This window comes from Physella acuta, unplaced genomic scaffold (genome assembly GCF_028476545.2).
Source record: "Physella acuta isolate Inbredline_101_S28 unplaced genomic scaffold, ASM2847654v3 ptg000658l, whole genome shotgun sequence".
Taxonomy (NCBI): domain Eukaryota; kingdom Metazoa; phylum Mollusca; class Gastropoda; family Physidae; genus Physella; species Physella acuta.
This window is the reverse complement of record NW_026732177.1, coordinates 1,267,237-1,294,667: the sequence shown is the minus strand read 5'-3', so window position 1 is coordinate 1,294,667 and position 27,431 is coordinate 1,267,237. Positions and strand designations below refer to the sequence as shown.

At 48.3% G+C, this 27,431-nt stretch overlaps 2 protein-coding genes across 5 annotated transcripts in view; both read left to right on the top strand.

Moving 5' to 3' along the window:
• Window positions 1–14,356, top strand: part of LOC131948683 (tubby-related protein 4) — a 73,961-nt gene extending 59,605 nt beyond the window's left edge. For both annotated transcript variants that reach the window (XM_059310331.1, XM_059310330.1), the window contains exons 10-17: window positions 307–538; window positions 2,562–2,752; window positions 3,289–3,523; window positions 4,133–4,244; window positions 4,773–5,477; window positions 6,211–7,369; window positions 8,062–8,235; window positions 10,997–14,356. In XM_059310331.1, the coding sequence (XP_059166314.1) occupies window positions 307–538; window positions 2,562–2,752; window positions 3,289–3,523; window positions 4,133–4,244; window positions 4,773–5,477; window positions 6,211–7,369; window positions 8,062–8,235; window positions 10,997–11,113 (2,925 nt within the window). In that variant the 3' untranslated portion in view covers window positions 11,114–14,356. The remainder of the gene's footprint in view (window positions 1–306; window positions 539–2,561; window positions 2,753–3,288; window positions 3,524–4,132; window positions 4,245–4,772; window positions 5,478–6,210; window positions 7,370–8,061; window positions 8,236–10,996) is intronic.
• A 148-nt stretch (window positions 14,357–14,504) lies between these two features.
• LOC131948696 (putative serine/threonine-protein kinase PRKY) overlaps window positions 14,505–27,431 on the top strand; it is a 30,319-nt gene continuing 17,392 nt past the window's right edge. For 2 of the 3 annotated variants that reach the window (XM_059310363.1, XM_059310361.1), the window contains exons 1-3: window positions 14,505–14,690; window positions 22,065–22,253; window positions 22,673–22,693. In XM_059310363.1, the coding sequence (XP_059166346.1) occupies window positions 14,571–14,690; window positions 22,065–22,253; window positions 22,673–22,693 (330 nt within the window). In that variant the 5' untranslated portion in view covers window positions 14,505–14,570. The remainder of the gene's footprint in view (window positions 14,691–22,064; window positions 22,254–22,672; window positions 22,694–27,431) is intronic. The other variant, XM_059310362.1, reaches the window with a different exon arrangement.

The window sequence follows — 27,431 nt, the reverse complement described above, 5'->3', positions numbered from 1 at the left end:
AAGAATTTTTCTCTCCTACGATCAAGGTAAGAATTTTTCTCTCCCACAATCAAGGTAAGAATTTTTCTCTCCCACAATCAAGGTAAGAATTTTTCTCTCCAACGATCAAGGTAAGAATTTTTCTCTCCCACAATCAAGGTAAGAATTGTTCTCTCCCACAATCAAGGTAAGAATTTTTCTCTCCCACAATCAAGGTAAGAATTTTTCTCTCCCACAATCAGGGTAAGAATTTTTCTCTCCCACAATCAAGGTAAGAATTTTTCTCTCCCACAATCAGGGTAAGAATTATTACTTTGTTTGTTCCAGAGCTACATCCCTGACCCACTGCGATTGAGAGAGTTTGTCTGCTCCCCACCCCCGGGGGGTGAGCGTCTGTTTTGTACCATGATCCGTCACGGAGAGGAGACATCAGGCGGCCACTACACCCTCTACCTGGAGTATCTGGGTGGTCTAGTGCCGCTGCTCAAGGGCAAGAGGGCCAGCAAACTCCGGCCAGATTTCATCATCTACGACCCAAAGATCAAGTCTTCTGGGCGAGGTCAGTCTTCTGGGTGAGGTCAGTCTTCTGGGTGAGGTCAGTCTTCTGGGTGAGGTCAGTCAGTCTTCTGGGTGAGGTCAGTCTTCTGGGTGAGGTCAGTCAGTCTTCTGGGCGAGGTCAGTCTTCTGGGTGAGGTCAGTCTTCTGGGTGAGGTCAGTCTTCTGGGTGAGGTCAGTCAGTCTTCTGGGTGAGGTCAGTCAGTCTTCTGGGTGAGGTCAGTCTTCTGGGTGAGGTCAGTCTTCTGGGTGAGGTCAGTCTTCTGGGTGAGGTCAGTCTTCTGCGTGAGGTCAGTCAGTCTTCTGGGTGAGGTCAGTCAGTCTTCTGGGTGAGGTCAGTCAGTCTTCTGGGTGAGGTCTGTCTTCTGGGTGAGGTCAGTCTTCTGGGTGAGGTCAGTCAGTCTTCTGGGTGAGGTCAGTCAGTCTTCTGGGTGAGGTCAGTCTTCTGGGTGAGGTCAGTCAGTCTTCTGGGTGAGGTCAGTCAGTCTTCTGAGTGAGGTCTGTCAGTCTTCTGGGCGAGGTCAGTCAGTCTTCTGGGTGAGGTCAGTCTTCTGGGTGAGGTCAGTCAGTTCTGGGTGAGGTCAGTCTTCTGGATGAGGTCAGTCAGTCTTCTGGGTGAGGTTAGTCAGTTCTGGGTGAGGTCAGTCTTCTGGATGAGGTCAGTCTTCTGGATGAGGTCAGTCTTCTGGGTGAGGTCAGTCTTCTGGGTGAGGTCAGTCAGTCTTCTGGGTGAGGTCAGTCAGTCTTCTGGAAGAGGTCTGTCTTCTGGGTGAGGTCAGTCTTCTGGGTGAGGTCAGTCAGTCTTCTGGGTGAGGTCAGTCAGTCTTCTGGGTGAGGTCAGTCTTCTGGGTGAGGTCTGTCTTCTGGGTGAGGTCAGTCTTCTGGGCGAGGTCAGTCAGTCTTCTGGGTGAGGTCAGTCTTCTGGGTGAGGTCAGTCAGTCTTCTGGGTGAGGTCAGTCAGTTTTCTGGGTGAGGTCAGTCTTCTGGGTGAGGTCAGTCTTCTGGGTGAGGTCAGTCAGTCTTCTGGGTGAGGTCAGTCTTCTGGGTGAGATCAGTATTCTGGGTGAGGTCAGTCAGTCTTCTGGGTGAGGTCAGTCAGTCTTCTGGGTGAGGTCAGACTTCTGGGTGAGGTCAGTCTTCTGGGTGAGGTCAGTCTTCTGGGTGTGGTCAGTCAGTCTTCTGGGTGTGGTCAGTCAGTCTTCTGGGTGTGGTCAGTCAGTCTTCTGGGTGTGGTCAGTCAGTCTTCTGGGTGTGGTCAGTCAGTCTTCTGGGTGAGGTCAGTCTTCTGGGTGAGGTCTGTCTTCTGGGTGAGGTCAGTCTTCTGGGTGAGGTCAGTCTTCTGGGTGAGGTCAGTCATCTGGGTGAGGTCAGTCAGTCTTCTGGGTGAGGTCAGTCAGTCTTCTGGGTGAGGTCAGTCTTCTGGGTGAGGTCAGTCTTCTGGGTGTGGTCAGTCACGTCTTCTGGGTGTGGTCAGTCAGTCTTCTGGGTGAGGTCAGTCTTCTGGGTGAGGTCAGTCAGTCTTCTGGGTGTGGTCAGTCTTCTGGGTGAGGTCAGTCTTCTGGGTGAGGTCAGTCTTCTGGGTGAGGTCAGTCAGTCTTCTGGGTGTGGTCAGTCTTCTGGGTGAGGTCAGTCTTCTGGGTGAGGTCAGTCTTCTGGGTGTGGTCAGTCTTCTGGGTGAGGTCAGTCAGTCTTCTTGGTGTGGTCAGTCAGTCTTCTGGGTGAGGTCAGTCAGTCTTCTGGGTGAGGTCAGTCTTCTGGGTGAGGTCAGTCTTCTGGGCGAGGTCAGTCAGTCTTCTGGGCGAGGTCAGTCTTCTGGGTGAGGTCAGTCTTCTGGGTGAGGTCAGTCTTCTGGGTGTGGTCAGTCAGTCTTCTGGGTGAGGTCAGTCTACTGGGCGAGGTCAGTCAGTCTTCTGGGCGAGGTCAGTCTTCTGGCCTTGTTTGGTCTCAGATCAAATGATATTATTTTGATGAAAACATACACTGTTTTGGTTTTATCATTGAATGTGATGGAACTTTTCTTTGTCTAGAACAATCTCAGGCAGGCGGGATTGAGAGCGAGTCAAGCTCCGAGTCAGACGCGGATGTCTACACAGATGGGTGTGGATCTCCCAGGATGCAGAGACGACGACGTCATAAAGTTTTCAGGGCAGAGAAGGTCAACAGGAGCATCACATTCAGGACACTGGACGAGCTCATGTATGATGACAACTTGCCAGAGGTTGGTCCAGCTGTAGCTGGGGGGGGGGGGGGGGGGAGGGGGGCTCAGCTGTAACTGTGGGCCAGCCGTAGCTGGGGGGGGGGCTTAGCTGTAGCTGTGGGGCCAGCTGTAGCTGGGGGCCAGCCGTAGCTGGGGGGGGGCTTAGCTGTAGCTGTGGGGCCAGCTGTAGCTGGGGGGGGGGCTTAGCTGTAGCTGTGGGGCCAGCTGTAGCTGTAGGGTTAGCTGTAGCTGTAGGGTTAGCTGTAGCTGTAGGGTTAGCTGTAGCTGTAGGGCCAGCTGTAGCTGTGGGGCCAGCTATAGCTGTTATGATACTAAATATGCTCCTCATTATCTGCCTGAGATTTTGTCGAATGTGGTGGGGCAACAGTACAGAGAGTCTCAGTGTGAGATTCAAATTTGTCTGGCGTGACGTTATACTGTGTGACTGTCACGTGACACTGTGACTGTGACATTACAGAGTTGGATGTTGTGGTGACTTAACAAATGAGTTGGATGTTGCATATCTATCTTTAATATCTCCGCCTCCCCCCCCCCAGAACACCCGACTGGTGGAGGTGACGTCCAACATTTGGGGCACCAAGTTCCAGATTACAGGCGTGACGTCCTCCCTGCCAGCCTGCCTGGGTCAGGTGGTCTACAAGACGTCTCTGCTGCACCTGCAGCCCCGCCAGATGACCATCACCATCACAGAGATGACCCCAGCCCGCCAGGCTCTCTCACGTGACCCCAACTTCACCCCAGCTCCTGTCAGTGATGACGAGGACAGTTTTTGTAAGTCCCCCATGACTGACATCTGCTTGACCATGTGCTGGATTTGATTGGGCTTTGTAGGCTACAGTAGCTGCAGCAACTGTTGGTCATACATGTGGCAACAAATTCTAGATAATGTGGGTCATACATGTGGCAACAAGTTCTAGATAATGTGGGTCATACATGTGGCAACAAATTCTAGATAATGTGGGTCATACATGTGGCAACAAGTTCTAGATAATGTGGGTCATACATGTGGCAACAAGTTCTAGATAATGTGGGTCATACATGTGGCAACAAGTTCTAGATAATGTGGGTCATACATGTGGCAACAAGTTCTAGATAATGTGGGTCATACATGTGGCAACAAGTTCTAGATAATGTGGGTCATACATGTGGCAACAAGTTCTAGATAATGTAGGTCATACATGTGGCAACAAGTTCTAGATAATGTAGGTCATACATGTGGCAACAAGTTCTAGATAATGTAGGTCATACATGTGGCAACAAGTTCTAGATAATGTAGGTCATACATGTTGCAACAAGTTCTAGATAATATAGGTCGTACAAGTAGCGACATGTTCTAGATAATGTAGGTCATACATGTACCTAATGTGATTTCACCCACAGGGACAAGTGAAGGGGATTTGATTGGCGACAAGAAAACTGTAGAGGTGACAGTACACGACGCGCCATCAGCTGACGTTAGAGGGGAGAACGGTGGCATGGAGAATGGCAACAGGTAAACATCAGTGTCTGACTTTAGGGGGCATGGAGAATGGCAACAGGTAAACATCAGTGTCTGACTTTAGGGGGCATGGAGAATGGCAACAGGTAAACATCAGTGTCTGACTTTAGGGGGCATGGAGAATGGCAACAGGTAAACATCAGTGTCTGACTTTAGGGGGCAAACTTAATGAGTTGTCTCATTTAAGTGGCAAACTTAATGAGTTGTCTCATTTAAGTGGCAAACTTAATGAGTTGTCTCATTTAAATTAAATGTCCAACTTAATGAGTTGTCTCATTTAAATTAAATGTCCAACTTAATGAGTTGTCTCATTTAAATTAAATGTCCAACTTAATGAGTTGTCTCATTTAAATTAAATGTCCAACTTAATGAGTTGTCTCATTTAAGTGTCAAACTTAATGAGTTTAACTTTAGCAGTAAGTGGTGGATGTTGTCACTCATTTAGGTTCCTCTTTAGATAGTTTCGAGTCCAAATCTGACAGCAAACCTTGACCTACTGACTGAGCATGATTTTGTCTTCAGGTCGCTGGAGTCCCCCCAGATAGAAGCAAGTGGCCCGTACACCAACGATCTGTCCAGCTTGAGCGGCGGCAAGATGGGCAACTCTGGCACCGTCAGGTCGCGCTCCCTCTCCCCTGTACGCAACTCTCTAACCCAGAGCTCCCCCGCCATCAAGCAGGAGGGCAGTGACGTCAGGCCGGACAGCTGCAACCAACAGGGGGCCAGACCCAAATCCAACAAACGCAGCAACAGCCACAGGAACAGCAGCAACAGCGGCAACATTCCAGCCAGCAGCCCGAAGCTGCCTGTGGCCAATGGCAAGAGACAGACAGCCTGCACGTCTCTGCTCAGTCACACCAATGGTGTCCCCCCACATCCCTGCCCCACCCCCAATAAAGTGGACCCCACCCTGCCTGTAGGGGTGGGGCACAGTTCTAAATACAGGAGGGTGGACCTGGTTGATGTAGACAAAGGGGGCGTGGCTACCATGAGTCCAGGGGGTGGGGCATGTGTCAGGGTTGAGGAACAGCAAACAGGCAGCAGTCAGATGGAGGGCAGCGTGACGCCATCACGTGATGACGCGTGTCCCAGGTGGGCGGACCCTGCTGCCCATGCCGTCAAGGTGCTGGAGGACACAGCAGCAGACGGCTCAGAGCTGCCGTTTGAGAACAACCTTGTGGCAGACTGCAGCCCCACGGCACCATTTTGTCTAGATCTACACAGAAGGTTCTAGTTGCTTGATGTTGTAGTAATTATAGCTCTAGAACTATGTGTGTGGAGAGAATATCTTGTTGAGTGGTTGTGTGGAGAGAATATCTTGTTGAGTGGTGTGGTTGTGTGGAGAGAATATCTTGTTGAGTGGTGTGGTTGTGTGGAGAGAATATCTTGTTGAGTGGTGTGGTTGTGTGGAGAGAATATCTTGTGTGGTTGTGTGGAGAGAATATCTTGTTGAGTGGTGTGGTTGTGTGTAGAGAATATCTTGTTGAGTGGTGTGGTTGTGTGGAGATAATATCTTGTTGAGTGGTGTGGTTGTGTGGAGAGAATATCTTGTTGAGTGGTGTGGTTGTGTGGAGAGAATATCTTGTTGAGTGGTGTGGTTGTGTGTAGAGAATATCTTGTTGAGTGGTGTGGTTGTGTGGAGAGAATATCTTGTTGAGTGGTGTGGTTGTGTGGAGAGAATATCTTGTTGAGTGGTTGTGTGGAGAGAATATCTTGTTGAGTGGTGTGGTTGTGTGGAGAGAGTATCTTGTTGAGTGGTGTGGTTGTGTGGAGAGAATATATTGTTGTGTGATGTGGTTGTGTGGAGAGAATATCTTGTTGAGTGGTGTGGTTGTGTGGAGAGAATATCTTGTTGAGTGGTGTGGTTGTGTGGAGAGAATATCTTGTTGAGTGGTGTGGTTGTGTGGAGAGAGTTTCTCTATTTTGCTCACGCTTGCCCTCTTGTCCCCCCCCCCCCCAGGCTATATTTAGCCCAGCACAACATCGTGGACACTGGTGCTCCCATCTCACCCAGCAGCTGCCCAGCATGTCTTCCTGCCCAATGCCTGGCAGAACCAGAGGTCAGCTTGACATTTGGCACAGATCATCACAAAATCGTGACACAACATGCTTGGAAGAACAGGGCCCCTGACAACAGGACCTCTGACAACAGGACCTCTGACAACAGGACCCCTGACAACAGGACCTCTGACAACAGGACCTCTGACAACAGGACCCCTGACAACAGGACCTCTGACAACAGGACCTCTGACAACAGGACCCCTGACCCAGCAGATGGGCCTGTGAATAGCAAGGTTGTCCCAAGCGTTGAGGACAGTCAGCCAGTAGCTGATGTACTGCGCCAAGCTTCTGACAGCGACCTAACCAAAGTTTTATACTGCAGCAACTGCCTGTCAAACTCTGAAAGCTCACACACGCCAGGGTTCTCCCAGAGGGCCGGCACCAGGCCTAACATGACACCAGCATTAGCCAGCCAGCCAGACCCAGCACCCCATCAGCCACTTCTTCCATGTCACAGGTGTACCCACCCAACCCAACATCAGGGATGGGCGTGTCCACATGACCCTGCTGACCTCGACCTACATCTGCCCAAAGACCTGACCTCTCTAGACAAGCTGAACCTTATCCTTTCTGAGGAGCCAGGAGTGAACTCTGCGCACAACTTCCGGTCTATGCCAGGATTTTTCATGAGGAACCCTGACATCGTCACGCTTGAGTGCCAGTCTCCTTCTGTGGAGCCAGCTTCACCAGACAACTGTGAGGACAGCTACCCAATCAACAACTGTGAGGACAGCTACCCAATCAACAACTGTGAGGACAGCTATCCCATCAACAACGATTACCTCAGTAACCACATCCAGGACCTGGACATCCAACAAACCAGTGCCTCACTCCCCTCCTCCCCCATCCGCTTTGGGGTCAAGCCTGACCCAGCTGCCCAGAGCCTGCACGAGGAGATCCTGAAGGGCCGGTGTAAGCACTTGAGCCCACTGCTGGGCAGAAAGGGCAGGGACAGCCCTGTCTCTGCCCAGGACGTCTACCTAGGTATGGAGGAGTTGAAGTTTTCACAGCACTACCAGAACCTTGAGGCCTTTCAGAAAGCTCAGCTCAAGCAGAAGGTGACTAGCATACAACACACCATCAACTAGCATACAACACCATCAACTAGCATACAACACCATCAACTAGCATACAGCACACCATCAACTAGCATACAACACCATCAACTAGCATACATTTACACCATTGTAATGTAAATTGTCCTCCCTGAATTGTCTTCCCCTAACTTTGCCTGACCTAAATTAGCCTGACCTTAACTTGGCCTGACCTAAATTGTCCTGACCTTAATTGGTCTGACCTAAATTAGCCTGACCTAGATTGGCCTGACCTAAATTGTCCTGACCTTAATTGGTCTGACCTAAATTAGCCTGACCTAGATTGGCCTGACCTAAGTTGTCCTGACCTAAGTTGTCCTGACCTAAATTGTCCTGACCTAAGTTGGCCTGACCTAAATTGGCCTGACCTAAGTTGTGCTGACCTAAGTTGTCCTGACCTAAGTTGTCCTGACCTAAGTTGTCCTGACCTAAGTTGACCTGACCTAAATTGACCTGACCTAAATTGGCCTGACCTAAGTTGTGCTGACCTAAGTTGGCCTGACCTAAATTGGCCTGACCTAAATTGGCCTGACCTAAATTGTCCTGACCTAAGTTGTGCTGACCTAAGTTGTCCTGACCTAAGTTGTCCTGACCTAAGTTGCCCAGACCTAAGTTGCCCTGACCTAAGTGTCTAAGTGTGAGTCTGATGTCCCCAGCTCCGGCGACGTGTAAACAGCACCTCAGGGCGCCTGGAGCAGGCCCGAACATTCACAATGCACAACAAGGCCCCGCTGTGGAACGAGACCAGTCAGGTCTACCAGCTCGACTTCGGTGGCCGAGTCACACAGGAGTCAGCAAAAAACTTCCAGATTGAGCTCAGAGGGAAACAGGTCAGAGGCCATCAAGTTTTCATCTTTCAAACTTTATTCTATTAGATGTACACACATTTAGTTTTGCCACAAGTTTTCATCTTTCAAACTGTATTCTATTAGATGTACACACATTTAGTTTTGCCACAAGTTTTCATCTTTCACACTTTATTCTATTAGATGTACACACATTTAGTTTTGCCACAAGTTTTCATCTTTCAAACTTTATTCTATTAGATGTACACACATTTAGTTTTGCCACAAGTTTTCCTCTTTCAAACTTTATTCTATTAGATGTACACACATTTAGTTTTGCCCTTTTGTCCGTGTGTCTGTGAACATAACATTACTACCGTTTCAGTCGTTAGGAAATTTCTTTTATATCAACTTCTGTGTCATCTTTTAAGTAATTTCCGGTAACCGAAAGTGATAACTAACCTACCTCCTGTTTCTCATAAAACAAAAAATCTTAAGTACTGTTTAAGATAGGAGGAAGAAATTTCACATAGAAGAATTACAATGTATATCTTGGTTTCTTTCAAATATTGAAAAACTTCCTACAACCGGAAGTGGTACTGGAGTGAGGTTTTATTTAGGCAAAACTAAATTTCATATCTAACTTTAAGATCTTACTAGCTGCATACCCGTGCTCCGCCACGGTAAATCTTTTTTAAATGTACCAACTTGGGAACAGAACAAAACAAACACAACACAACCACAACACAACCACAACATTAGAATCACCACCGAACAACACACTTTCCTAGGCTTCCGCGCCCAAAGAGAGCCTTTCCAGCATAAAAATTTAAGTCACATAAATAGATCCTACTCCATAACTTATAATTAAAAATTGCGATGCAAATAAATTTACGGCAAGTGGTGTTTACTTTTATGGTTCTAAGAAAACACATTGGCAATGTAATTAGAATCACCAGCGAAAAACACGCTTTTCTCATGCGTCCGCGCCCAGAGAGAGCCTTTCCAGCATTCTCTATACCAAATTATACTATAATTAAAAAATTTCACTATCTGTTAACACCGATAAACAAAAACAAAAAATAATGATTTTGAGAGATCATAGACTAATTAGAAAATAATATACATTTTAATAATATTAACATTTTTCTATTTTACTTATGAACCTTAACATATAATAATCAATGCGGTAGTAATAAAAAAATGTAACTTAAATTATTGAGAGTGAGTTGAATATTAAAAACACGTTTTCTCACGCGTCCGCACCCAGCGAGAGCCTTTCCAGAATTCTCTAAAAGTCTAATTTCCCCATCTGTTTTAATAACACCGAAAAACAAAAACAAAAAATAGTAATTTGAAGAACTCATAGACTAATTAGAAAATAATACAAATAATCTTAACATTTTTCTATTTTAATTATGAACCTTAACATATAATAATCAATGCGGTAGTAATAAAAAAAAACCGGGAGTGATCTCCCCTAAACTTTCTCGAATATTCTTATATAAAACAACAGGGGATGGGAACTCGGGATATAGTTATGATTTTAATCCATTTTAAATACTTAAACTTTTTAAAATAGAATAGAATCTCATAGAAAAAAGAATTGCGCACCAAGCGAATGCCAAAACAAAATGTGCATAATAGTGCGGAATATTATTAGTACTTTATAAATTTACAAGCGTTTTTTTGAGAATTCGGAAAGCGTAAATTACTACTTCTTTTCAACGGAAATTACTCAAAATTTGACAGAAGGTAGAGAACTAGATCTTTTACTTACCTGTGAAATTTCATTTATCTATCTGAAATAGTACTCAAGTTATAGGCTTTTGAAATATTCAAAGTAGAAAAAGTACCACCTCCGGTTACCGGAAATCGCTCAAAAGTTGATACGGATCTACGATTTTGATAAAATACTTATATATGAAATTTCATCAACCTAGCTGTAACTGTACTCAAGTTATCGTGTTTACACAGACACAGACACACACAGACACACACACACACACAGACATACGGTCAAGATGGCAAAATTATGTTTTTCCGTATCAGTGAGGTGTAAAACGTCGAGATTTGTAAAAATCTCGATTTTTTTAGCACGATTACAAGATTTTCTTTATACTTCGTATATACGAGAAAGTAAAAATTAACTTAAATTATTGATGAGTTAAATTTATTTTTAAATTACCTCCCTTGCGAAAATTACAACAAAAAATATTGATTTAATTAGTTTTTTTCGACCTACTGTTATGAAAATGTATCCACTTTTTCTAGGAATATAAACTAAAATGATAATATGACATTGATCCTTTTAATATGTTTAGCGATGTCCGTGTATTTAATATTTTCTTTACGTTATGCAAAAGAGTAAAAGCAGTGCCAACTATAAAACAACTTTATGTCGTTATATAAACAAATCCTACTCTATTACTTATAATAAGAAATTGCGATGCACTGAAAAGCACTGCATGGTGCGATGTTTACTTTTATGGTTCGAAAATCTATAGCGATGACGGACTGACACACTACCTAGCCGCTTATATTATAGATACTTGGATACTTGGATTATTTCATATATAACCTTAATATCTTTACTTGGATTGTTGTCAATGTATTAGTGACATGTGATACCCCGCCCCCGCCTCACGACGCCTCTGATTTGGTTGGTGGATGTCAGTGAAGGTTCTCGTTCAATGTTTCACCAAAAAACCACGCACTTTCTTTGGTGTCCTACACACAAAGTTCAGGGGAGATGACTCCCGCTTTATTTACTATGTTTGTCACGTTGCACTGTGCTGTGTTGCAGGTGATGCAGTTTGGTCGAATCGACAACAACGCTTACACCCTCGACTTCCAGTATCCCTTCACAGCGGTCCAGGCCTTCGCTGTAGCACTTGCCAACGTCACTCAGCGACTTAAGTGACACGTCACACGGCGACTGACACGTCACCCGGCGACTGACACGTCTGCATCTAAAGTGACATGTCAGTGATTCTATTTTTTCGGTGTGAGGTCACTCACACAGGTAGGTTTGTTATTAAGCCAACTTGTTGCTCATACAGGGGCCATAACTTGAGTGGCCCATACAGGGGCCATAACTTGTTGCTCATACAGGGGCCATAACTTGAGTGGCCCACACAGGGGCCATAACTTGAGTGGCCCATACAGGGGCCATAACTTGTTGCTCATACAGGGGCCATAACTTGAGTGGCCCACACAGGGGCCATAACTTGAGTGGCCCACACAGGGGCCATAACTTGAGTGGCCCATACAGGGGCCATAACTTGTTGCTCATACAGGGGCCATAACTTGAGTGGCCCACACAGGGGCCATAACTTGAGTGGCCCACAGAGGGGCCATAACTTGAGTGGCCCACACAGGGGCAATAATTATACCAGGGCACCAACTTGAAATGAATGAATGTGCTAACTCAAAGGATAGACCCCAGAGAATACAATTACTGTAACATTTGTACATTCACTCATACATCTGTCATGTGTGTGTGTGGGGGGGGGGGGGTGTGGGGTGTGTGATGTTTTATTTTCTTCACTTCTTACAGATCAAATAGGCCAGCATACATCTGTCATCTCAGTCAACACCTTGTTTGTTTCGTTGTTTGGATGTTGGTTTGTATGTTTCATTGGATGTTGGTTTGTATGTTTGTACATTTGTTAGAGAAACCACACACAGCACACCCCCACAAGTGAATACCCCACAAGACAACACCCCCACAAGACAACACCCCCACAAAACAACACTCCCCCACAGCATAACCCCCCACAACATAACCCCCCCCCCCACACAACACACACTGCACTCCCTCACAGCAGACACACAACATACACACCTCCTTTCATGTATTGTCAAATATTAAATGTATGTCTTATATATTGACCATATGGTATGTAATAATTCCCCATACAGAATGACATATGTTCCATACGACATGTCATATGTCTCCATACAACATGTCATATGTTCCATACGATGTGTCATTTGTCTCCATACGACATGTCATATGTCTATACGATGTGTCATATATTCCATACGACGTGTCATATGTCTACATACGATGTGTCATATGTCACCATACGACATGTCATATGTCTCCATATGATGTGTCATATATTCCATACGACATGTCGTATGTTCCATATGATGTGTCGTATGTCTCCATACATGTCATATGTCTCCATACGACATGTCATATGTCACCATACGATGTGTCATATGTTCCATACGACATGTCATATGTCTCCATACGATGTGTCATATGTCTCCATACGATGTGTCATATGTTCCATACGATGTGTCATATGTTCCATACGATGTGTCATATGTTCCATACGACATGTCATATGTTCCATACAACATGTCATGTCTCCATACGATGTGTCATATGTTCCATACGACATGTCATATGTTCCATACAACATGTCATGTCTCCATACGACGTGTCATATGTTCCATACGACATGTCATATGTTCCATACGACATGTCATATGTCACCATACGATGTGTCATATGTTCCATACCACATGTCATATTCAAAACTAGATGCCAGAGAAGGTTTAATTTGATGTGTAGCTGAAAGGTCAAGGTTATATGGACATAGTTGAAAGGTCAAGGTTATCTGTACATAGTTGTGAGCTCTAGTTTTTACTGTTTAGCTGTGTACATTTTTTCATAATTTCAAAATTGTAACATGTACATTCTTGTACATTTTTTGTACACTCTTGTACTCGTTGTTTTGTGGCTCGTAGATTTGTGTCGAATCAAATTACTTTCAAATTTTTATTCATTGGGCTATTTATAGAAGTTATTTTCTTCAGTCCGTGACAAACCTGTCTACAGTGAATGACGTGACAACCTGCCTACAGTGAATGACGTGACAACCTGTCTACAGTGAATGACGTGATAACCTGTCTACAGTGAATGACGTGAAAAACCTGTCTACAGTGAATGGCGTGACAAACTGCGTACAGTGAATGACGTGACAACCTGCCTACAGTGAATGACGTGACAACCTGCCTACAGTGAATGACGTGACAACCTGCCTACAGTGAATGACGTGACAACCTGCCTACAGTGAATGACGTGACAACCTGCCTACAGTGAATGACGTGACAACCTGCCTACAGTGAATGACGTGACAACCTGCCTACAGTGAATGACGTGACAACCTGTCTACAGTGAATGACGTGACAACCTGCCTACAGTGAATGACGTGACAACCTGCCTACAGTGAATGACGTGACAACCTGCCTACAGTGAATGACGTGACAACCTGCCTACAGTGAATGACGTGACAACCTGCCTACAGTGAATGACGTGACAACCTGCCTACAGTGAATGACGTGACAACCTGTCTACAGTGAATGACGTGACAACCTGCCTACAGTGAATGACGTGACAACCTGCCTACAGTGAATGACGTGACAACCTGCCTACAGTGAATGACGTGACAACCTGCCTACAGTGAATGACGTGACAAATGTTTGGTCTCCCTTCCGTTGTATGCCAACAGGCAACAGAAATGTGACGTCACTGATTGGCTACTTTGTCACCATCACCTCAACAGCTTTCCAAATGTTCGTCGTTTCAGTTTTAAACTCAACACAGAAACAACCACATATAGCCACACCCACATAGCCACACCCACATAGCCACACCCATATAGCCACACCCACATAGCCACACCTACATAACCACACCCACATAGCCACACCCACATAGCCACACCCACATCTAACCCCAACTACTGCAGCAGTCGCCATCTCAAGTCTTTCTTTTGTTGACTAGGAATGTGGGCGTGGTCCCCAAATAACCGACACTTTACTGTATTTATTTGTTTCTGACAACATATGACAGTCTTTCATTTGATCCCTACAACTTACGACAGTTTTGTGTTTTTATTTGATTCCGACAACATACGACAGTTTTGTGTATTTATTTGATTCCGACAACATGCGACAGTTTTGTGTATTTATTTGATTCCGACAACATTCCAGATTCCAACAGTTATTTCCCTTTTTTCTATTTTCATTATAAATAATAAGGACGGTTGGGGGGGGGGGGGGCTTGAGTTAAAAAGGGTTTTGTCAAAATTTATTTGCCTTTTAACAACGCATTTTTATAAAGTATTAAAATTGTTATTTGTTTTTATTACGGAGTTTTTTTCTTTTTTGTAAGCGTGGTGTGTGAATCAGCCATAACATAATGTTTGCACCAACTAAAAAACGATTTTGTACCTTGTTGGTACATATTTTTCTGCACCATTTGTCTAGTACGTCACCATCTTGAGCCACACAAACCTGTGACGTTTTACTCAAGTGTTGAGCAATGGAGGCAGCATGGTAAACATTGAAGCTAGCAAGCAATGGCCCGACGGTCAGTTATCGACTGCTGCACCAAGGGGACCTCTGACGACGCCCCCTCTACCAGCCGGGTGGTCAACATAACCGAGCCCTTCACCCAAACACAGATGGGGGTACACGAGGTACACGTTCTGGGGTGGGGCAAGGCGGACAATCTTACAATTTCAGAGATGGAACTGTTAAGCTTTTAAAGGAGACTTGGGTTCAGACAAAGTCGGGAATTTAGAAATGTAAATTGCTGAACCGAAAAGTCTCGAGTTCGAACCCTCGGGCAGATGAGGCTCGTTAGCTGGGGACAGCCACTCTTCTAGGAGAGACAACTCCAAAATTAAACAACTTCTGCCTTGTAGTTTGTTCTTGGTTGGACAAAGACTATGGAAGCAAATCCAAAAAGAAAAGCAGGCTGAAATCGGAGTCAATGGCCTCAATGGCGCATAACCAGTTGACACGTAACGCTTAATTGTGTTGGAGGCGTGGTCTAGTCGGCAAAAAGCTCATGGTTGATAAATTCGAACAAAGTCTCGAGTTCAAACCCACTGGCAGATAAATCTCGATCCACTTCAACATTAATAATTAAGAACGAAGAAGAAGAAGAAGAAATGTATAGTCGGGAACAATCACAAAGAGTTGAACTTTTAAAAAGTTTCTCCATGTCCGAATTTTTCTATCCCACCTGTCTCCGCCCCCTCACCCCCCCTCCCCCCTTTCATTGAGCCCCAGACATAGAGCTGTCAACCCTGGCTGTCAAGTTTTTTTTTTTCACCGTTAGAGAATTTGTGTTAGAGTAGAAATATTTTCTTATATCCACCAATCAAAAGAGTTGGTTGCTTAACGGAAAACAAAAAATACAATTGAATGACGTCACAAAAATACGACAACAAGGAACTTAAGGAGTGTTGAAAAGACAACCTAGTTAGATTAGTCCTAAATGAACTGATGCTGCAAGTATATAAACGATGATATCCTTATGTCTCTTTGGCACAAAAGGGAAAACATGATGATCTATATTTCACATAAAATGGCTACGTGTGTAGTAAGCAGAAGTTAACGATGTGTCAGAATGCTACGGCCGACCGCTGACAAGAACTGCAAACCCTTTCTGTGGACGTAAAATATCAATGATTAGCTTTTAGCCATTTGTTTTTAGACGCCCTCTATCGGGAAGAATTCCATTTAATAAAGCAAGCGCTCTTTCTAGAGACATTTTGACTTCTGCAAGTTATTTCGTTCAACTGGGCCATCAACAACAGGACTGGCCGTCACAGATGGATGAACTCTTAGCTGGGCCATGGGTCAGCGTGGTCGAGTCGGTAAAGCTCATGGTTGCTAAACCGAAAAGCCACGAGTTCGAACCCTCGGGCAGATGAGGCTCGTTAGCTGGGGACAGCCACTCTTCTAGGAGAGACAACTCCAAAATTAAACAACTGCTGCCTTGTAGTTTGTTCTTGGTTGGACAAAGGCTATGGAAGCAAATCCAAAAAGAAAAGCAGGCTGAAATCGTAGTCAATGGCCTCAATGGCGCATAACCAGTTGACACGTAACGCTTAATTGTGTTGGAGGCGTGGTCGAGTCGGCAAAAAGCTCATGGTTGATAAATTTGAACGAAGTCTCGAATTTAAACCCACTGGCAGATAAATCTCGATCCCCTTCAACACTAATAATTAAGAACGAAGAAGAAGCTGGACCATCAACAACAGGACTGGCCGTCACAGATGGGTGAACTCTTAGCTGGGCCATCAACACCCGGACTGGCCGCCACAGATGGATGAACTATGAGCTGGGCCATCAACACCCGGACTGGCCGTCACAGATGGGTGAACTTCTTAGCTGGGCCATCAACACCCGGACTGGCCGTCACAGATGGATGAACTATGAGCTGGGCCATCAACACCCGGACTGGCCGTCACAGATGGGTGAACTCTTAGCTGGGCCATCAACACCCGGACTGGCCGTCACAGATGGATGAACTATGAGCTGGGCCATCAACACCCGGACTGGCCGTCACAGATGGGTGAACTCTTAGCTGGGCCATCAACACCCGGACTGGCCGTCACAGATGGATGAACTCTTAGCTGGGCCATCAACACCCGGACTGGCCGTCACAGATGGATGAACTCTTAGCTGGGCCATCAACAACAGGACTGGCCGTCACAGATGGATGAACTCTTAGCTGGGCCATCAACAACAGGACTGGCCGTCACAGATGGATGAACTCTTAGCTGGGCCATCAACAACAGGACTGGCCGTCACAGATGGATGAACTCTTAGCTGGGCCATCAACACCCGGACTGGCCGTCACAGATGGATGAACTCTTAGCTGGGCCATCAACAACAGGACTGGCCGTCACAGATGGATGAACAGGACTGGCCGTCACAGATGGGTGAACTCTTAGCTGGGCCATCAACACCCGGACTGGCCGCCACAGATGGATGAACTATGAGCTGGGCCATCAACACCCGGACTGGCCGTCACAGATGGGTGAACTTCTTAGCTGGGCCATCAACACCCGGACTGGCCGTCACAGATGGATGAACTATGAGCTGGGCCATCAACACCCGGACTGGCCGTCACAGATGGGTGAACTCTTAGCTGGGCCATCAACACCCGGACTGGCCGTCACAGATGGATGAACTATGAGCTGGGCCATCAACACCCGGACTGGCCGTCACAGATGGGTGAACTCTTAGCTGGGCCATCAACACCCGGACTGGCCGTCACAGATGGATGAACTCTTAGCTGGGCCATCAACACCCGGACTGGCCGTCACAGATGGATGAACTATGAGCTGGGCCATCAACACCCGGACTGGCCGTCACAGATGGGTGAACTCTTAGCTGGGCCATCAACAACAGGACTGGCCGTCACAGATGGATGAACTCTTAGCTGGGCCATCAACAACAGGACTGGCCGTCACAGATGGATGAACTCTTAGCTGGGCCATCAACAACAGGACTGGCCGTCACAGATGGATGAACTCTTAGCTGGGCCATCAACACCCGGACTGGCCGTCACAGATGGATGAACTCTTAGCTGGGCCATCAACAACAGGACTGGCCGTCACAGATGGATGAACTCTTAGCTGGGCCATCAACACCCGGACTGGCCGTCACAGATGGATGAACTCTTAGCTGGGCCATCAACAACAGGACTGGCCGTCACAGATGGATGAACTCTTAGCTGGGCCATCAACAACAGGACTGGCCGTCACAGATGGATGAACTCTTAGCGGGGCCATCAACAACAGGACTGGCCGTCACAGATGGATGAACTCTTAGCTGGGCCATCAACAACAGGACTGGCCGTCACAGATGGATGAACTCTTAGCTGGGCCATCAACACCCGGACTGGCCGTCACAGATGGATGAACTCTTAGCTGGGCCATCAACAACAGGACTGGCCGTCACAGATGGATGAACTCTTAGCTGGGCCATCAACACCCGGACTGGCCGTCACAGATGGATGAACTCTTAGCTGGGCCATCAACAACAGGACTGGCCGTCACAGATGGATGAACTCTTAGCTGGGCCATCAACACCCGGACTGGCCGTCACAGATGGATGAACTCTTAGCTGGGCCATCAACACCCGGACTGGCCGTCACAGATGGGTGAACTCTTAGCTGGGCCATCAACACCCGGACTGGCCGTCACAGATGGATGAACTCTTAGCTGGGCCATCAACACCCGGACTGGCCGTCACAGATGGATGAACTCTTAGCTGGGCCATCAACACCCGGACTGGCCGTCACTGATGGATGAACTCTTAGCTGGGCCATCAACACCCGGACTGGCCGTCACAGATGGATGAACTCTTAGCTGGGCCATCAACACCCGGACTGGTCGTCACAGATGGATGAACTCTTAGCTGGGCCATCAACACCCGGACTGGCCGTCACAGATGGATGAACTCTTAGCTGGGCCATCAACAACAGGACTGGCCGTCACAGATGGATGAACACTTAGCTGGGCCATCAACACCCGGACTGGCCGTCACAGATGGATGAACTCTTAGCTGGGCCATCAACAACAGGACTGGCCGTCACAGATGGATGAACACTTAGCTGGGCCATCAACACCCGGACTGGCCGTCACAGATGGGTGAACTCTTAGCTGGGCCATCAACACCCGGACTGGCCGTCACAGATGGATGAACTCTTAGCTGGGCCATCAACAACAGGACTGGCCGTCACAGATGGATGAACTCTTAGCTGGGCCATCAACACCCGGACTGGCCGTCACAGATGGATGAACTCTTAGCTGGGCCATCAACACCCGGACTGGCCGTCACAGATGGATGAACTCTTAGCTGGGCCATCAACACCCGGACTGGCCGTCACAGATGGATGAACTCTTAGCTGGGCCATCAACACCCGGACTGGCCGTCACAGATGGATGAACTCTTAGCTGGGCCATCAACACCCGGACTGGCCGTCACAGATGGATGAACTCTTAGCTGGGCCATCAACAACAGGACTGGCCGTCACAGATGGATGAACTCTTAGCTGGGCCATCAACACCCGGACTGGCCGTCACAGATGGATGAACTCTTAGCTGGGCCATCAACACCCGGACTGGCCGTCACAGATGGATGAACTCTTAGCTGGGCCATCAACAACAGGACTGGCCGTCACAGATGGATGAACTCTTAGCTGGGCCATCAACACCCGGACTGGCCGTCACAGATGGGTGAACTCTTAGCTGGGCCATCAACACCCGGACTGGCCGTCACCGATGGATGAACTCTTAGCTGGGCCATCAACAACAGGACTGGCCGTCACAGATGGATGAACTCTTAGCTGGGCCATCAACACCCGGACTGGCCGTCACAGATGGATGAACTCTTAGCTGGGCCATCAACAACAGGACTGGCCGTCACAGATGGATGAACTCTTAGCTGGGCCATCAACACCCGGACTGGCCGTCACAGATGGATGAACTCTTAGCTGGGCCATCAACAACAGGACTGGCCGTCACAGATGGATGAACTCTTAGCTGGGCCATCAACACCCGGACTGGCCGTCACAGATGGATGAACTCTTAGCTGGGCCATCAACACCCGGACTGGCCGTCACAGATGGATGAACTCTTAGCTGGGCCATCAACACCCGGACTGGCCGTCACAGATGGATGAACTCTTAGCTGGGCCATCAACAACAGGACTGGCCGTCACAGATGGATGAACTCTTAGCTGGGCCATCAACACCCGGACTGGCCGTCACAGATGGATGAACTCTTAGCTGGGCCATCAACAACAGGACTGGCCGTCACAGATGGATGAACTCTTAGCTGGGCCATCAACACCCGGACTGGCCGTCACAGATGGGTGAACTCTTAGCTGGGCCATCAACACCCGGACTGGCCGTCACAGATGGATGAACTCTTAGCTGGGCCATCAACACCCGGACTGGCCGTCACAGATGGATGAACTCTTAGCTGGGCCATCAACACCCGGACTGGCCGTCACAGATGGATGAACTCTTAGCTGGGCCATCAACACCCGGACTGGCCGTCACAGATGGATGAACTCTTAGCTGGGCCATCAACACCCGGACTGGCCGTCACAGATGGATGAACTCTTAGCTGGGCCATCAACACCCGGACTGGCCGTCACAGATGGATGAACTCTTAGCTGGGCCATCAACACCCGGACTGGCCGTCACAGATGGATGAACTCTTAGCTGGGCCATCAACACCCGGACTGGCCGTCACAGATGGATGAACTCTTAGCTGGGCCATCAACACCCGGACTGGCCGTCACAGATGGATGAACTCTTAGCGGGGCCATCAACAACAGGACTGGCCGTCACAGATGGATGAACTATTAGTAGGAACCTCCGGGAGATGTGCTTTCTCAAGCTATTTTGTCGCAGGCCATAAAGACGCAAATCGTTGTTGGCTGTGACTGCAGGCAGAGGCGTAGCGGCCCTTCCCGGCGCCCGGGGACAAACTTTCAATTTGGCGCCCCCCTCGGGATCATTTTCGATTTGCACCCCACTTCCTCGAACTTTCAATTAGCACCCTCCTACTCACATTTTTGATTTGCACCCTCCCCCTCATATATGTTTATATTTATGCAGCTAAAATGAGATTTTAATTTGTTTTTCCAACCCATTTTCGCTCCCCCTAAGGTCGGCGCCCGGGGACATAGGTACCCCCTGCCCCCCCCCCCCCCCCTTCGCTACGCCTCTGACTGCAGGTGACGTTAACAGGAGATGACTGTGACTTGAGTTGTGACTTGAGACGACTGTGACTTGAGTTGTGACTTGAGGTGACTGTGACTTGAGCTGTGACTTGAGCTGTGACTTGAGATGACTGTGACTTGAGTTGTGACTTGAGTTGCGACTTGAGTTGCGACTTGAGTTGTGACTTGAGCTGTGACTTGAGCTGTGACTTGAGCTGTGACTTGAGATGACTGTGACTTGAGATGACTGTGACTTGAGTTGTGCCTTAAGGTGACTGTGACTTGAGGTGACTGTGACTTGAGATGACTGTGACTTGAGCTGTGACTTCAGATGACTGTGACTTGAGCTGTGACTTGAGCTGTGACTTGAGGTGACTGTGACTTGAGATGACTGTGACTTGAGCTGTGACTTGAGGTGACTGTGACTTGAGCTGTGACTTGAGGTGACTGTGACTTGAGGTAACTGTGACTTGAGCTGTGACTTGAGGTGACTGTGACTTGAGATGACTGTGACTTGAGGTGACTGTGACTTGAGATGACTGTGACTTGAGATGACTGTGACTTGAGCTGTGACTTGAGGTGACTGTGACTTGAGATGACTGTGACTTGAGCTGTGACTTGAGGTGACTGTGACTTGAGATGACTGTGACTTGAGGTGACTGTGACTTGAGATGACTGTGACTTGAGCTGTGACTTGAGGTGACTGTGACTTGAGATGACTGTGACTTGAGCTGTGACTTGAGATGACTGTGACTTGAGCTGTGACTTGAGATGACTGTGACTTGAAGTGACTGTGACTTGAGATGACTGTGACTTGAGGTGACTGTGACTTGAGATGACTGTGACTTGAGGTGACTGTGACTTAAGATGACTGTGACTTGAGCTGTGACTTGAGATGACTGTGACTTGAAGTGACTGTGACTTGAGATGACTGTGACTTGAGGTGACTGTGACTTGAGATGACTGTGACTTGAGGTGACTGTGACTTGAGATGACTGTGACTTGAGCTGTGACTTGAGGTGACTGTGACTTGAGATGACTGTGACTTGAGCTGTGACTTGAGATGACTGTGACTTGAGCTGTGACTTGAGATGACTGTGACTTGAGCTGTGACTTGAGGTGACTGTGACTTGAGCTGTGACTTGAGATGACTGTGACTTGAGCTGTGAATTGAGATGACTGTGACTTGAGGTGACTGTGACTTGAGCTATGACTTGAGCTGTGACTTGAGATGACTGTGACTTGAGGTGACTGTGACTTGAGATGACTGTGACTTGAGGTGACTGTGACTTGAACTGACTGATCCCCTCCCCCAGAAAATCGACGCTGAGTACCACAAGTTCATGGTGAGCGAGAACATGGTTGCCTTCCAGAGCGCCGCCCTGGACTTCCAGAACTACTTCCTGGCTGACGTCTTGCTCGACCTGAGGGTACCGAGATTCTCCAAGCTCAAGGACTATCACGTGATTGAGAAGTTGTACTATGAAAGGACCGGCACCTTCCAGGTGGCTTGTTTTGTTTAGAGACCTCGTGGTCACGCACACAAAGGTCAGTGACCTCATGGTCAGTGACATTAAGGTCAGTGACCTCGTGGTCAGTGACATTAAGGTCAGTGACCTCATGGTCAATGACATTAAGGTCAGTGACCTCATGGTCAGTGACATTAAGGTCAGTGACCTCGTGGTCAATGACAAAATGGTCAATGACCTCTGTGTCAGTGACATTAAGGTCAGTGACCTCGTGTTGTAAAATGATATGTTGCTCTTTTTCTCAATTACAAACCAGTAGAAAGAATTTTTAAATGTATACACATTTTGATCCGTAATAAATTGTCGGTCATTTCTCCCGTGTAGTCATTTGTCTGTTTGGTCATTTGTCCAATCCAGTAATTTTTCTGATCAGGAATTTGTTTTTCTTTCTCCAGCCATCTTCATGGAAACATTACGTAAGCACATCAGTTTGTGTGTGTGTGTGTGTCAGCTAACACCATAGGCGTAGCGACCCCTCCCGGCGCCCGGAAACAAACTTTTCGATTTGCCCCCCCCCCCCCTTCCTCAAGATTTCGATTTGCACGCCCCCCCCCCCTCAAACTTTCGATTTGCACCCCCCCCCCCCTTGAGATTTCGATTTACACCCCCCTCAACCTTTCAATTTATTTTTCCAACCCATTTTCCCCCACCCCCGCCCCCCCTCGCTACGCTACTGGCTAACACAATAAGTGTGTGTGTTTGTGTGTGTGTGTGTGTGTGTGAGCTAACACAATCAGTGTGTGTATGAGAGAGAAAGAGTAGCTAAAGATCATGGTGTGGGGTCCTGTAGCTAAAGATCTGGGTGTGGGGTCCTGTAGCTAAAGATCTGGGTGTGGGGTCCTGTAGCTAAAGATCTAGTGTGGGGTCCTGTAAAGATCTGTTTGTGGGGTCCTGTAGCTAAAGATCTGGGTGTGGGGTCCTGTAAAGATCTGGGTGTGGGGTCCTGTAAAGATCTGGGTGTGGGGTCCTGTAGCTAAAGATCTGGGTGTGGGGTCCTGTAGCTAAAGATCTGGGTGTGGGGTCCTGTAGCTAAAGATCTGGGTGTGGGGTCCTGTAGCTAAAGATATGTGTGTGGGGTCCTGTAGCTAAAGATCTGGGTGTGGGGTCCTGTAGCTAAAGATCTGGGTGTGGGGTCCTGTAGCTAAACATCTGGGTGTGGGGTCCTGTAGCTAAAGATCTGGGTGTGGGGTCCTGTAAAGATCTGGGTGTGGGGTCCTGTAGCTAAAGATCTGGGTGTGGGGTCCTGTAGCTAAAGATCTGGGTGTGGGGTCCTGTAGCTAAAGATCTGGGTGTGGGGTCCTGTAGCTAAAGATCTGGGTGTGGGGTCCTGTAGCTAAAGATCTAGTGTGGGGTCCTGTAAAGATCTGGGTGTGGGGTCCTGTAGCTAAAGATCTGGGTGTGGGGTCCTGTAGCTAAAGATCTGGGTGTGGGGTCCTGAAGCTAAAGATCTGGGTGTGGGGTCCTGTAGCTAAAGATCTGGGTGTGGGGTCCTGTAGCTAAAGATCTAGTGTGGGGTTCTGTAAAGATCTGGGTGTGGGGTCCTGTAGCTAAAGATCTGGGTGTGGGGTCCTGTAGCTAAAGATCTGGGTGTGGGGTCCTGTAGCTAAAGATCTGGGTGTGGGGTCCTGTAAAGATCTGGGTGTGGGGTCCTGTAGCTAAAGATCTGGGTGTGGGGTCCTGTAGCTAAAGATCTGGGTGTGGGGTCCTGTAGCTAAAGATCTGGGTGTGGGGTCCTGTAGCTAAAGATCTGGGTGTGGGGTCCTGTAGCTAAAGATCTAGTGTGGGGTCCTGTAAAGATCTGGGTGTGGGGTCCTGTAGCTAAAGATCTGGTTGTGGGGTCCTGTAGCTAAAGATCTGGGTGTGGGGTCCTGTAGCTAAAGATCTGGGTGTGGGGTCCTGTAGCTAAAGATCTGGGTGTGGGGTCCTGTAGCTAAAGATCTGGGTGTGGGGTCCTGTAGCTAAAGATCTGGGTGTGGGGTCCTGTAGCTAAAGATCTAGTGTGGGGTCCTGTAAAGATCTGGGTGTGGGGTCCTGTAGCTAAAGATCTGGGTGTGGGGTCCTGTAGCTAAAGATCATGGTGTGGGGTCCTGTAGCTAAAGATCTGGGTGTGGGGTCCTGTAGCTAAAGATCTGGGTGTGGGGTCCTGTAGCTAAAGATCATGGTGTGGGGTCCTGTAAAGATCTGGGTGTGGGGTCCTGTAGCTAAAGATCTGGGTGTGGGGTCCTGTAAAGATCTGGGTGTGGGGTCCTGTAGCTAAAGATCTGGGTGTGGGTTCCTATAAAGATCTGGGTGTGGGGTCCTGTAGCTAAAGATCTGGGTGTGGGGTCCTGTAGCTAAAGATCTGGGTGTGGGGTCCTGTAGCTAAAGATCTGGGTGTGGGGTCCTGTAGCTAAAGATCTGGGTGTGGGGTCCTGTAGCTAAAGATCTGGGTGTGGATCCTGTAGCTAAAGATCTGGGTGTGGGGTCCTGTAGCTAAAGATCTGGGTGTGGGGTCCTGTAGCTAAAGATCTGGGTGTGGGGTCCTGTAGCTAAAGATCTGGGTGTGGGGTCCTGTAGCTAAAGATCTGGGTGTGGGGTCCTGTAGCTAAAGATCTGGGTGTGGGGTCCTGTAGCTAAAGATCTGGGTGTGGGGTCCTGTAGCTAAAGATCTGGGTGTGGGGTCCTGTAGCTAAAGATCTAGGTGTGGGGTCCTGTAAAGATCTGGGTGTGGGGTCCTGTAGCTAAAGATCTGGGTGTGGGGTCCTGTAAAGATCTGGGTGTGGGGTCCTGTAGCTAAAGATCTGGGTTTGGGGTCCTGTAAAGATCTGGGTGTGGGGTCCTGTAGCTAAGATCTGGGTGTGGGGTCCTGTAGCTAAAGATCTAGTGTGGGGTCCTGTAGCTAAAGATCTGGGTGTGGGGTCCTGTAGCTAAAGATCTCGGTGTGGGGTCCTGTAGCTAAAGATCTGGGTGTGGGGTCCTGTAGCTAAAGATCTGGGTGTGGGGTCCTGTAGCTAAAGATCTGGGTGTGGGGTCCTGTAAAGATCTGGGTGTGGGGTCCTGTAGCTAAAGATCTGGGTGTGGGGTCCTGTAGCTAAAGATCTGGGTGTGGGGTCCTGTAGCTAAAGATCTAGTGTGGGGTCCTGTAAAGATCTGTTTGTGGGGTCCTGTAGCTAAAGATCTGGGTGTGGGGTCCTGTAAAGATCTGGGTGTGGGGTCCTGTAAAGATCTGGGTGTGGGGTCCTGTAGCTAAAGATCTGGGTGTGGGGTCCTGTAGCTAAAGATCTGGGTGTGGGGTCCTGTAGCTAAAGATCTGGGTGTGGGGTCCTGTAGCTAAAGATCTGTGTGTGGGGTCCTGTAGCTAAAGATCTGGGTGTGGGGTCCTGTAAAGATCTGGGTGTGGGGTCCTGTAGCTAAACATCTGGGTGTGGGGTCCTGTAGCTAAAGATCTGGGTGTGGGGTCCTGTAGCTAAGATCTGGGTGTGGGGTCCTGTAAAGATCTGGGTGTGGGGTCCTGTAGCTAAAGATCTGGGTGTGGGGTCCTGTAGCTAAAGATCTGGGTGTGGGGTCCTGTAGCTAAAGATCTGGGTGTGGGGTCCTGTAGCTAAGATCTGGGTGTGGGGCCCTGTAGCTAAAGATCTGGGTGTGGGGTCCTGTAGCTAAAGACCTGGGTGTGGGGTCCTGTAGCTAAAGATCTGGGTGGTGTCCTGTAGCTAAAGATCTGGGTGTGGGGTCCTGTAGCTAAAGATCTGGGTGTGGGGTCCTGTAGCTAAAGATCTGGGTGTGGGGTCCTGTAGCTAAAGATCTGGGTGTGGGGTCCTGTAGCTAAAGATCTGGGTGTGGGGTCCTGTAGCTAAAGATCTGGGTGTGGGGTCCTGTAAAGATCTGGGTGTGGGGTCCTGTAAAGATCTGGGTGGTGGGTCCTGTAGCTAAAGATCTGGGTGGTGGGTCCTGTAGCTAAAGATCTGGGTGTGGGGTCCTGTAGCTAAAGATCTGGGTGTGGGGTCCTGTAGCTAAGGATCTAGTGTGGGGTCCTGTAGCTAAGGATCTGGGTGTGGGGTCGTGTAACCAAAGATCTGGGTGTGGGGTCCTGTAGCTAAAGATCTGGGTGTGGGGTCATGTAAAGATCTGGGTGTGGGGTCCTGTAGCTAAGATCTGGGTGTGGGGTCCTGTAGCTAAAGATCTGGGTGTGGGGTCCTGTAGCTAAAGATCTGGGTGTGGGGTCCTGTAGCTAAAGATCTGGGTGTGGGGTCCTGTAGCTAAAGATCTGGGTGTGGGGTCCTGTAGCTAAAGATCTGGGTGTGGGGTCCTGTAGCTAAAGATCTGGGTGTGGGGTCCTGTAGCTAAAGATCTGGGTGTGGGGTCCTGTAGCTAAAGATCTAGTGTGGGGTCCTGTAAAGATCTGTTTGTGGGGTCCTGTAGCTAAAGATCTGGGTGTGGGGTCCTGTAAAGATCTGGGTGTGGGGTCCTGTAAAGATCTGGGTGTGGGGTCCTGTAGCTAAAGATCTGGGTGTGGGGTCCTGTAGCTAAAGATCTGGGTGTGGGGTCCTGTAGCTAAAGATCTGGGTGTGGGGTCCTGTAGCTAAAGATCTGTGTGTGGGGTCCTGTAGCTAAAGATCTGGGTGTGGGGTCCTGTAGCTAAAGATCTGGGTGTGGGGTCCTGTAGCTAAAGATCTGGGTGTGGGGTCCTGTAGCTAAAGATCTGGGTGTGGGGTCCTGTAAAGATCTGGGTGTGGGGTCCTGTAGCTAAAGATCTGGGTGTGGGGTCCTGTAGCTAAAGATCTGGGTGTGGGGTCCTGTAGCTAAAGATCTGGGTGTGGGGTCCTGTAGCTAAAGATCTGGGTGTGGGGTCCTGTAGCTAAAGATCTAGTGTGGGGTCCTGTAAAGATCTGGGTGTGGGGTCCTGTAGCTAAAGATCTGGGTGTGGGGTCCTGTAGCTAAAGATCTGGGTGTGGGGTCCTGAAGCTAAAGATCTGGGTGTGGGGTCCTGTAGCTAAAGATCTGGGTGTGGGGTCCTGTAGCTAAAGATCTAGTGTGGGGTCCTGTAAAGATCTGGGTGTGGGGTCCTGTAGCTAAAGATCTGAGTGTGGGGTCCTGTAGCTAAAGATCTGGGTGTGGGGTCCTGTAGCTAAAGATCTGGGTGTGGGGTCCTGTAGCTAAAGATCATGGTGTGGGGTC